The sequence below is a fragment of the Odontomachus brunneus genome, unplaced genomic scaffold, assembly GCF_010583005.1.
Source record: "Odontomachus brunneus isolate Ranch 3 - 2012 unplaced genomic scaffold, Obru_v1 Obru_scaffold_049, whole genome shotgun sequence".
NCBI classification, from domain to species: Eukaryota; Metazoa; Arthropoda; class Insecta; order Hymenoptera; family Formicidae; genus Odontomachus; species Odontomachus brunneus.
The window spans coordinates 1353238-1365656 of record NW_022639499.1 but is presented as its reverse complement, the minus strand read 5'-3'; the positions used below and the strand labels follow the sequence as shown (position 1 = coordinate 1365656).

The 12419-nt window shown below is 46.9% G+C and overlaps 2 protein-coding genes across 15 annotated transcripts in view; one reads left to right on the top strand and one right to left on the bottom strand.

Moving 5' to 3' along the window:
• LOC116845034 (alpha-tocopherol transfer protein-like) overlaps positions 1-4763 on the bottom strand; it is a 20547-nt gene extending 15784 nt beyond the window's left edge. Inside the window, exon 1 of one of the 2 annotated variants that reach the window (XM_032817292.1) lies at positions 4741-4763. The gene's annotated coding sequence lies outside the window, so the exon portion shown is untranslated. Of the gene's footprint in view, positions 1-3716; positions 3851-4740 lie in introns of those variants that run through there. The other variant, XM_032817291.1, reaches the window with a different exon arrangement.
• Positions 3285-12419, top strand: part of LOC116845031 (RIMS-binding protein 2) — a 45328-nt gene continuing 36193 nt past the window's right edge. For 6 of the 13 annotated variants that reach the window (XM_032817274.1, XM_032817277.1, XM_032817276.1 and 3 more), the window contains exon 1: positions 4170-11191. In XM_032817274.1, coding sequence (XP_032673165.1) covers positions 11054-11191 — 138 coding nt within the window. In that variant the 5' untranslated portion in view covers positions 4170-11053. Of the gene's footprint in view, positions 3678-4169; positions 11192-12419 lie in introns of those variants that run through there. The other 7 variants (XM_032817280.1, XM_032817281.1, XM_032817269.1 and 4 more) reach the window with 7 other exon arrangements.

Sequence of the window (12419 nt, the reverse complement as noted above, 5' to 3'; positions counted from 1 at the left end):
GCTTTTTCAGGATTATACAGGGCATTAATAAACGAAAGCATATAAGAAGCCTCTTCTCGAGCATATATTATAGTAGCTTTCGCCGCTCAAATCGCTCCGCTTAAGGCAGAGTTCGGAATTAGTTGCCCATTTCGGCCGATTGACAGCTGCTTTTTCTCTGCTGCTTAGAGTATATTCTCATATCATTATCAAGTTTTGAGAAAATGTCTCCTATATAACGTGAGATTTAGCACCTCTAAAAAGGTCAAAGGTATTTAAGATGATAGTATTGGAAAATGCATGATTTTCAGAGAAAATCAACGTTTATATGTCTATAACTATTTTTCCCTTTACTTAACGTAATTTTAAGGTCGATTTTTTTATTCTACGGGAAAAAACAGGAAATTTGCGTTCACCTAGCGGTCCCCAAATCGCCTAAAAGTCATACCCTCCTTTCCCATTGGAAATATTAAAAAATCGAACAGGCAAATCTTGTCCGCCACACTGCGGATAGCGCAACGCGCGCTCGTGGACAAGTTGTGGTGTCGCAACCTTCATCTCCGGCTCGTACACCTGACCTGACCGATGAACGGCGAACGGCGATCAGGTAGCGCGAGGCTACCAGCGAGAATGAGCACGTAGGGCGCGCACGGCCGCAAGGGCGAGTAAGGGAGGATTGGAGGGTGTGTTCGCTGGGGGCGCCGCGCTGGAGAACAGGTATACTCGTCGTATAGGCGTCGTACGTTCATTGATAAGCGTGTAACACCCCGCACCTTAAAGCCGTGGTGACGTCAGCGGACGCCTGCGCGGCGTCGAGCTCAATCCTGAATCGCAGTCCTGACGAGAGACCATGAGCGTCGCGGCGCCGCCGGTGCTCCCATCGCGCCACTATGATCTCGCCGGCGCGGATGAAATAGACGCGCGTGTGTTCGCGCGGTCTGCCTGATTAGAGGGATGCACGGATGTCGCAGGCGAGAGAGATGCGCGTCGGATTAATAAATATGTAATCCCTTTGACAAATGACGCACGCGACGCGACGCGACGTAGGAGCCGAGGGAAATCTCATTCTACGCGCCGAGAACAACGAATGATTGCATTAACGTGACAATAACACAATTACCAAGGTATTACTCTTTATTCATTTGTTCGTATTGTGGAGTATGAGAGAGTATAGTTAATGTAATCTTATTCATTTTGTACTCTTTTCTCCGTTTCGACATCGATTGTCTGTACCACCTTTTCGTATTATCCATATTAATTGTTGCACGGACAGGATTTATTCTAAAACGCAATAAAGCATTTTCTAAACGTTATTGCGCAACGTTATTCTAAACGCAATAAAAGTTTCAAATCGACAACGAAATAGAGCAAAAACACTAGATATTAGTGTGCAAATCGTTTTATTTGGAATTAAGAAAATTATGATAAACATTTCAATCCTACATTTGATCAAATGTACCAATAAGTATATCAATGAAAAATATAGAAACATGTAACGACGATGCCTTGTTTTTTCTAGCACTTAAGACGATCTTAAGACGATCATAGTTATGGCTGTAGAAATATCAATTTTCAGATTATCAGTTCCAGACATCATTCACAGACTCTGAGATTTTTAACGTCAGAGTTTTTTTAAGATAGTCTTTTACAAAAATTCTAGTTTAGATTCCGATTTTAAACGCATCTTGGCAGAAGAAAATCGAGTTGCTGACTCTGAAAAGCTGAATTTAGCTCGTAAGAACCAAGAACTCGATTTTCTTCAACCAAAACGCGCTTGATTAAATCATTGTCGATGACGACTCGTTATCCTTAAGTAAATATTATCACGTAGAATCGTAACAACACAGTTTTCCAACCTGTATTCAAATATTTTGAGTCGTTAAATCCTGAAATCAGATTACAGAAACGGCTTACAGATACCGAATGAGAGATCACGCTAGCGAATAATCGAGTAGCGCGAAAATTTAGCGTTCTCTATCGCGGAACTACCGAGATAATGATCCGATGATCAGCCTGCAAAATCGACGACTTGCCAGAAGAACGTTTAGATTATCCGTGCGACAGGGATAGTACGCTCCTGGTAATCCGGCAAAATCGCTTCAGGGAGGGAAGAAGGTGCCGTCGTCCTTCTTGTGCGGGGAATTTTGGATAAGTGTACGTGCGTACGTGCATGCATACGTACGTGCGTGCGTGCGTGTGACGCAGTGTACTCTCCGCTAAGTTAAAATTAGACTATCCGCCGGTTCCTCGCAAGTCCCCTTCTCTTCCTCTTCCTCCTCCTCCTTCTTCTCCTCCTCCACCTCCTCCTCCTCCTCCCTGTGCCACCTCTTCATGATGGCCGTTCGTTCACGTGAGAAAAATCGCACGGCAGAAGAAGGCACGACAGGTTAGAATGAAACGAATGGAAGGGAGTCGAAGAACAGAGCTAGATAAATGTGAAAGAAATACGAGCGGTGGGAGAAGCGACGGGCGAACAGAGGTAGAGGGTTGAAGACGGCGGGTAAAAGTCAGCGAAGAGGAAAGAAGAGAGATGAGGAAACCAGGAGGGAGTAAGACAGTGTGAGTGCGGAAATAAGAAGAACGAAAGAGAGGGTGAGAAAGCGAGGGAGAAAGAGATCACCTCGTAGGATCACCTCTTGCGTATTGATTGGTCTTTTGTGAAAGCTACACCCCCATGTAGCCGCGACGCGAACCATTTCGCCAAGTCGCCCGACTTCCAGGGTATCGGCCGCCAACGAAACCGCCATGTTTGGCGCGGTCGATCGAACCCTTTAACGCCGCGCGCGAATCGTCGCGGCTAACCGCCCCCGAACGAAGATAATGTAGCGAGCGAATGAACGTGCGGGCGAGCGGGCGAGCGAGCGAGCGAGCGAGCGAGCGAGCGAGCCATCGATGAGCCGCCGGCATGCATCCCCACGCCGGGGGCAAGGGACCGTCCACCCCCGCCAAGCCGGCGAGAGCGAGCGAGAAGTGACGTAAGGGAGATCGTGCGACGGACTCCGACGATACAGCGACTCTATATCGACATCGATCGCTGAGTGACCCATATCTGGTGGTGACGGGAGTCCCTGCCCCCTTCCTCACCGTTCGAGCCTCTGTTGCCCCTACAACCGCTCCTCCGGCGCTTCTCACACCGTCGCGCGCGCGTCACCCTCTCCTTTCGACCATCCCCGTCCACCCTGCGTCCCCTGCACCCCCGTACAGGGGTGCACCTCCATCCCACACGGGCTGTTCTACCCCCACCTCTCGCCCCCCGGTAGTGGCAAGCGACCACCACCATCACCCCCTACCCCCGACTCCGACAGCCCTGCCTGCCTTCCACGGCCGAGCAGATCTTGGGGGTTGTACGGGATGATAGCCGAGTGAAAAAGCTTGGCGAGTCCCGAGGAGTTCGCTCATCAGCAGCAGCAGCCCTGGCCTGCCACAATCCCTTCGACTCGGTCATCGTAAGTGTCGCGACAACGAGATAGAGTGGAAGCTGCTGCGGGGGTGAGAGTGAGCGTGATAGAGAGAACGAAAGAAAGAGAGAGAGTGTATGTGCGTGTGTGTATGAGAGCGAAAGCAAGAGCAAGTGAAAAAGAGAGAGAGAGAGAGAGAGAGAAAGAGACGAGTGCTTGATGAATAGAGCGAACGAAAGGACCCGACATCAGCCCTGCGACCTCCTGGACGACTGACACATTTGGACGAGTAGGGAACGAGTGAGTTACTGTGCTACGCGCGTGCAGAATATCGCGTACAGGAACGTGATCCCCGGCTGTGGCCGTGAACGTCAACTCCGCGTATCCTCGGGAGTGTAGCACCCTCTCTTCAGCGTGGTTGACTCGCTGGCGGGTCGCCGAGGTGTCGGGGTTCACAGTGACGGCCTTCCCCGCAAGTGTTAGTAATCAAAACGTAACGGCAACGACGACAACGACGACAACGACGACGGCGATGGTGCCGAGACAGCGCACCAGTATGGCGGACGGTAATCGCGGAGTGTCGGTGCCACCACCTCCGTCGCCGCCGCCGCCACCGCCACCACCACCGCCGCCGCCGCCGCCGCCGCCGCCGCCGCCGCCGCCGCCGCCGCTGCCGCCGCCGTCGTTGCCGTCACCGCCACCGTTGCTCGTGACAATGGTTGCACTACGTGCCGCCGTGCAGTGGTGTCTGGTGCGCACCGGGTGCACATGTACGCTACGTACCTTTCGCCCTTTAGTGAGATCAATAAGCAGTACCGTGACCACTCGAGCCGTGCCCGCGCCGGGAAAGTCGTCCCGAGTCTGGTGTTCCCCGTCCCCCTCTGATAACCCCGCCACTACCTTGCTACCCTCTTGATATCGCCGCGACTTCCGACTCGAGGTATCGCTCTAAGGGGCTTGATTTCGCACCGGACTTTCGCCGAGTCGTTCGTACGCGGAAGCGACCGAGCCTCTCCGAGTCATCGCCGGGGATTCTTGGACTGTCTCAGTGAGCGGAAGTGCAGTGCCAGCGGAGAAACGACGGTGCTCTCCTCTCGCCGTTTTCGCCACGGCCGAGAGTGCTGCTCTCTTTCTCGCTCTCCTCTCTCTCTCTCTCTCTCTCTCTCTCTCTCTCTCTCTCTCGTTCCACCTGCTTATCTTCATATATCAGTCGCTATCTCGTCCGCCATCGGTGCTCCTCGATATCGCCTGCTCACGCAGCACTCCTCGTCCACATCTTGGGTCGAAACGTTGCCAGCCGGAGTCCGGTAGGAAGTCTTGACGTTTCCTTATCGCTCTAGTGCCTGCCACTCTCGTTTCTTACCTCGCTGCCTGCCGCCCGCTTCTTCGCCCGCCACCCTCCGTCTCTTCTGCCGCCGTTCGCTTTGCAATGTTCCTCTCTCTCTCTCTCTCTCTCTCTCTCTCTCTCTATCTTTCTCTCTCACTCTTTGTCCGAGACATACTGCTTTGACTTGGAATGCTTCCTCGGCTGGTGTGTAACCACGGCCTCGACTTCGTCCACCTTCGTGATCCAGCACTCGGGCTGATTTCTCCGTCCGGCATGGTGTTGTTATCAGCCCCATGAAACTCGCGGTATTGATCTCCCGCGAGTGACTCGCTCTTCGCGATAACCTGACCGCCGCCTCCCGGTGCCCCGGAGACCCCGTGAACGTCGTACACGACGAAACCGCCGTGCTGACGCGGGCCAGGCCGAAATCGGCGCGACATGGCAGGTCGACACCGCTTCTCTCGGCTCCGAGTTGCATGAACTTGAAGAAGCGAGCTGTCAGCACGAGGATATCGAGTGCTCTGTGACACGTGTCAATGACAGCCGCTAGAGAGTCGCGATATATCTCGTTATACATGTCTCGTTGACGGAAAATTCGCAACATTTCTCTGTGAGCGACCTCCTCGTCGCTCTTCTTCGCCTGAACACGCAATGCTCCGCTCTTTGCCTTTCTGTACTCTCGCTCTCGACGGCGCTCGGCTGAACATAGGCCCGTGTCGATTATCCGGAGCCGACGACTACCGGACGCCCGACGGCGGCGGTATCGGCAGTCGAAGGGTTAACGAACCGAGCCGCGCAGAGCAACCGCGAAGTGACGGTCGCGATAAGATGTATTCACCTGAGAGAGCCTCAACCGCGTGCGGCGGAATAAAATCGATAATTCGGCATTAATATAGAAGTCCGGCATCAAACGCCGAGCGATAACCGTGAATGAGGGGCGCGGGGGTGTGAGGGTGGGAGTGGAAACCGGAAGCAGTCTCGGTCGCCGAAAAATGTCACGCTTCTCCTCCCTCGCGGATGATCACACGCGTGTGTATGTGTGTGCCTGTGCGTGATGTGTGGTCGAGTGATACGCTCTTAAGGGGATGCCAAAGTGAATGACGAACTCCAAATATGTCCAATCGATAACGTAGAGACGATCATCATTAACACACGCCGTCATAAATGCCTGAGCATTTACTAAATCGAGAGTTGTACGATCTTCAGCCTTACACACGACATCTGCCAAGAAGCTATTCTCCTTTGCTCGAAGGCAAATAAGTGAATTTTGGCACCAATCAATAAAGGATTTCAATAAGTGCTGAAAGTGTGAAGATTACATCTGTGAACTCATCAGAGTTCGAGAAAATTGGGATTTCTTCATGTCATGTCCAATGTCTTTGCTTGGTCACTTTGAAGACTTTCACGGGGCTATTTAAAAGTGCCAAAATGATAATTAAATTTTATTGCAATTTATTGCAAAATTATGGCAATTCACATGCAATTCGTCTAGAAAGCAGTGACTGAAGCACAAGCATTGATCGCAGTGCGCACATCGGAATTCGGAAATCGGAGTACAACCTACGAAGTGACTAGGAAGATATTTAAAATCAAAACAGTACTCTACCGATGTGACAAATGGCCCGGGTTAAAATTTTAATTATTATTTACTTCTAGAAAATGGCCCCGTAAAGGCCTTCAAAGTGAAGACACTGACAAAGACATAATATGGGGCAATCAAAATCTCATTTTTTGGAACTCTGGTGGGAACGCAGACGTAATTTTTCCTCTCAGTACTTATTGAAACATTATTGATCAATTGCTAGCAAAATTTATCTATTTGGCTCTAGACAAAGCAGATTAGCCTTTTGTGAGACTGAAAGTCACATCGATAGTTACAAAGGTAGGATTATTATGGTTTTAATTGTAATGGTTTTAGCTTTATTCGTGTACGCACATAAGTTCGAAAATCGTGTGACTCTCGATCTAGGAAATATTTTGACATCTATGGCGCCGTGTGTACATATCTTATATAACTGTGCACTGCTTAGGTCTACTTAACGGAAAACGTAACTACGAACAAGTAGAAATTTTCTTGCAGACATTTTGCATATTTATTGTACATATTTTGTACATTTTAAAGCTTATAAATTTAGTTATAAAGGTACAGCGATGTTTTTTAAAAGTTTCCTGAATACTCATGTATGTGCAAGTTGTATCAGCTAAATATTTACCCTAACTGACAGCTCGACGTGCTAACTTTCAAAGTTTTCGTCGTATCGCTTTTGTTGTATCGAATAATGCTCTAATTTATTTTTGCACGTGCTTCAATCACGTCAAAGCATTTGCAATTCTGCGCAATTAATACGACATGAACTTTGCGGGAAAAAGACAGTATCTTGTGATGTAAAGTTTTCAAGTATGATAAGAGTGCTAACGCCTAGACTATCTGATCTTGGACATTCTTACTGCTTCGACCTTTAAACACAAATGCTTAAACTTGCAACATAAAAAATACATATAATAATATATATATATTCTATATTAAAAATTTTAATATTCGCATTTGAAGACCAAAGCAGCAAGAAGGTTCAGAAATCGTGTACGTGCTCGGGAATTGATACTTTCACCTAATGGCATCCCCTTAATATGCGCTCACGAGCTTGCGTCACCATTTTTTATGCGCGCATCAGAACAATTTTCGCACCAGTCCACCCTTTCCACTTCCCACCCTCCATGTTATCTCGGCAGCAGGTTAACTGGTCTTTTGATACGCGTCATCGTTTTATTCATCGCGTTTTGACACGCACTTTCTGCGTGCGTGTGTATGTGTATTATGTGTGTGCGTGTGTGTGCGCGCGCGCGCGCGCTGTTACATCGTAACAGCGTCGCCGATTGTTCGCGCGACACGGTGTGAGCTCCAGTGTGTCAGAAGAGCGGATAATTTCCCGATCGTCGCTCTCATTGTGTTCGTTAGCTTCCGGAGAAAGAGGGACAAAGAGCGGGAGAATGCGCGGCAATTAAATGTATCAAAAGATAAAAGCGCGCGCGCACGCCGGGAGTGTTGCTATTATTAAGTCACGTTAATAGGGAGCTAATGAAAGAATGAGAAAGACGAGGGGGGCCGGTCAAGGCTCAGCAAGGTGTATTTTCTTCGCGCTTTTATCGTCGCGATTGCACGGTGCGCGCGACAGCAGTTTTCCACGGCACGTCTTTTTTTCTCTCCTTTTTTCTTTTCACGCAAATCACGCCGCGCGCGCCATTTCATTCCGGATTTCGGTCACGGATATCCCGCTCCGCAGGCGCAGACATGCAATTTCGTGACTTTCTTCGCGAATTAAATTCTTACATTGAAAATTTTCCCCATCAAGATACACACCGAATCGAACGATCTTAATCAAAAGTTCGCGGACGCTGTGAATTTTACTCGCTCAATTTCTCTACTTCTCTCTCCCTTTCCCTCTTCCCCTCCCCCTCTCTTTCTCTCGCGGAATCGCCTCACGTGTAATCGACGACTTCAACACTCATGTTTCTCCGCGTCACGCTCGTCAAAAATGCACAGAAGAAAGAAAATTTTTGTTTAAAAAATATCTTAATTTCTGACATGTAAATCTTAAAATGAGATCACACAGCGTTAAATGAAAATAAGTTACCTGCATTAATGCATCTCATATGACTGAATAAAGAAAAGTTTTTTATTTTTTCTTCAAACATGATTCTTTCATGGATGTATATGTATGTATATGTGTGTATGTGTGTGGAATGCATGAAATATTGGATTGGGAACACAATATTTTCGAATGCCAAAAGAACATATCATTATCATGAAAATAATCACATGCACTACCACGAGACTTATAATACCCAAATAAAATTATAACATTGTGTGTTGAAATCCAAGATTTCAGAATTCTTCTGACAAGATCGTACAGCATGTCTGACAATTTATGACGCACGAGTTGTGTGCAGGTAGAACTCGTCGAGCTGAACATAAAGTTCCATTTCGCAAACAATCATGTAAAATTTTGAATTGCCAACTGAAGGAATTTAGTGCGATTATCGCGCACACGATCCATGCACCGATCATCTTTGATTAATAACTCAGAAGTCCACGCGATGATTTGCAAAATGATAGAAAACTTCAATTCGATCTGATGTACAAGCACACAAGTCGTCATCACAGCTCATTCATCGTATCGCGCGTGATCACTCACCAATCTTCCTTGATTAATAACTCCTAATATCACGTGGTTGTTGGCGAGATAGTAGGGGAATTTCGTGTAGTGTTCAGTTTCGTGAGTTCTACCAGCGCAGCACGGGTGTGTCATTAACCGTCAGACACTGTCGTGTCATTGTTTGAAACAATAATCGTTAATTTGAACATATTAATTTCAAGTGGACAGTAATTTTCTCTTTTCTGTGTGACGATTATATCTGATCCTTCGCGTCGAAGGTGGGGGCAAGGGACGGAGGGAACGATCGGTGGGCGCAATTGACCGTGGGGCGAAGTTAAATGCGCTTTTATCTCGGCGCACGGGCGCGAGATAACGGAGCTGGAGGGACTCTCGTCGCGCGCAAATCGCCGACTGATGCGCCTCGGACGAGACACGTGCCACTTGTCGTGACATGTAGATTTAACGAGATCCTCGTTGCCGGTGTGCGGTGTCTGCGCCCATGTGTGTGCGTGTGTGTTTGCGCGCGCGCGCGCGCGTGTGTGTGTATTGTGCGCGTATGGTGTTCTCTCGATCGCGCAAACTTTCCGCGCGAAAAACCGAGCGAAACTCGCTCGCACGCGACGTATTATTAACGCGAAATCTCGCGCACGGTAGTACAGTTATAACGTGACAACTGATAATAACTCGCGTTCGTACAGTCAACACACACACACACACATACATACATACACCTTACTTTCTGCCAGGTGTGAAGCACGCAGTTCGGCGGCGGTCGGGCTCGTTGCGCGGCGCACTCGAGCGATCGTCGTGCACGAAGCGAAAATCTCCTGGCGGATTGCAAACTCGATCGAACGGCTCGCGCGAGTACCTGTTGCCAATAATCGCGTCAGCGGAACTTCTCATTTAATAATGAACTCTCGCGATGAATTCTACGCGAAACTACGAATACACTCGAAGCCGGCGGTGGTCTTCTTATTTTTCACGCGGGCGGCAAAATCGAAGGAAAATCGGCCTCCTTATTTAATGGTCTCCTTATTTCTCACGTGAAACAGAAGGAAAAGTGGTTCGGTCCACTTGTCTCTCACGCGAACGGCAAAACCAAAGGAAAATCGATATTTTTATTTTTCGCGTGAAACAGAAAGATGATCGATTTGGTCTTCTTATTTTTCACGCCAACGGCAAAACCGACGGAAAATCGGCCTGGTCTCCTTATTTTTTACGTGAGACAAAAGGAAAATCGGTCTGGTCTTCGTATTTTTTACCGAGATAACAAAACCAAAAGAAAATTGGCCTGATTTCCTTATTTTCCCCATGAAACAGAAGGAAGATTCACTTAGTTCTCTTATTTCTCACGCAAACGGCGCAACCAAAGATACAAATCGATCTGGTCTCCTATTTTTCACGTAAAACGGAAGGAAAATCGGTTTGTCTCTGTATTTTTCACGTGAAACAGGAGGAAAATCGGTCTGGTGTCTTTATTTTTCACATGAAACAGAAGGAAAATACGTTTAGTATTCTTATATTTCACACAAAACGACATAACCGAAAGGCAAATCGGTCTCCTTATTTTTTCACGAAATCTTCGTGTCGCGCGAGCATGCTCCGCGGATCTTCATGGAATATGACTGAGACTCCTTAATTGTTTCTCTGCTTTGGTGCTTATAGCTGACTTCCACACGCTCGTGTTTGAACAAACGAACGAACGAAAAAAGCATCGACTGCAGAATATTTCGATAACCACGAGCGTTACCATACTCCCGGCCCCGGGTATCCTGAATATCCGAAAGTCAGACTACGGCGGAATAGCCGCAGCTCTTGGCACGATATCACGAAATCGTCGAGTCCCAAAAACGTGCGTTTCCTCCTAGGATGATCCGATATCTAGCGACGAGCCGACGAGACCGGTCCGAGCGAGCGTTGGTCCCCTTTAAACGCGAGGTCGCCCCGTATCTGCGAGCTACGAGGGCAACTTTCGACTCGTTCCCGCAGCGGGCCACGCACGTGCCGAGAGAAATAAGAATCCCCTTTCGCACTGCACTAGAGTCGCACTGTTGAGCGTGTGTGGGATCGTCGTGGTGCGCGACCCGGCAAGTCGCGCGCAAAGGCCGCCAATTAATTAAGATAGCTCCTAGACACACGCTAGATCGATAGGGACCGACCGCGATAAAGACTGGCGAGGGTCTCAGACTTCAGGGATGTTGCAGTGCTGTGGTGTTGGAGGTGGCGTTTCCACGGCACCTCCGCAGCTGCAGGGCACCGGATCCGCTCTCGGGACTACCACCTCCACGAGAACCACCATCATGCAGGACGCAGTTCTCGAATCCATCCTGGAGGTGAGCTCATCCGCATTTTACTTCCGCGACCATACGAATCAATATGCGTGTAGGATTTCGAGGTGATCATTTTTCTAGTAGAGACTGTGAAGATTCGCTTGTATTTCTGTATTTTATCATTAGAGATGTCATTCTCATTAATTCTTTTCTAATCTTTCATTTGTTTTTATTTCTTAATATTTCCAATATTTCTTTTTAGTAATTCTAATATTTCTTTTCAGTTGCAAGAGTTAAGTTTAATGGCTTATAAAATTAACTTTGTTAAATTTATACAAGCAAAAGCTAACTTAATTGAAAGTTAAGTTATAATTGAATTAATATAGTTATGATATAAAGTTTGAATTATGCAAATATATTTCTTACATATTTAATTTTCTAATTATTTTAAAATTATGACATATTGAAAAAAAAGTTGGTTTTTATATAAAATAATACCGACTGCAAAGTATACAAGAAAAGAACATTAACTGTTAAAGAGACGAAAAAAGTTTTGCTGGTATTATTTTTTACTTTTCTTATTCCACATTGTTAGCAATGATTTTGATATTGATAGTATCTTATATAAAAAAGTTAATAAGAGAATTAAAGTTAATTTATTTTAAACTAACTGCTTTAAACTAACAGTTGATATAAAGTCAAGTCAAATTACAAGTCAAGCTAAAACTTTTCAACGTATTAACTTAACTTTTAACTGATTAACTAGTTATTATCCAACGCTGTCATTAATTAATTTTCTACAGTTCATTATCAATTTTCTACAGTTTATTATTTGGGGGCGATTTTTATCTCTCTCAAGCGCGCGCACGATATACCTTTCTCAGAACTTACTATTCCAGTCGTGTATGCGCTGATACGTCGATAATTATTCGCTTCTAATATCCTCGCGAAAAACGCAGTTGCGACGTGACCAAATTGAATTCGGAGTTGCCAAAAATTGAAGATTGTTCTTGCTCATAATGACGTAAACAAAGTCGTTGCGGAATGCGTGCGTGCGCTCCTCGCGAGCCAAAAGTCCTTGAAATTAAAACAGATTACGTGGAAAGGTAATATGCATGTAATCAATACACCCACACACACACAAGCTCATGCGCGTGAAAGTTACGTGTAAACCATCGACAATGAATTGTGACTCGCGGAAAGCTCTCTTTCACTGCCGCCGTGCTTTCAGATACTCGATAATCTCTCTCTCTCTCTCTCTCTCTCTCTCTCTCTCTCTCTCTCTCTCTCT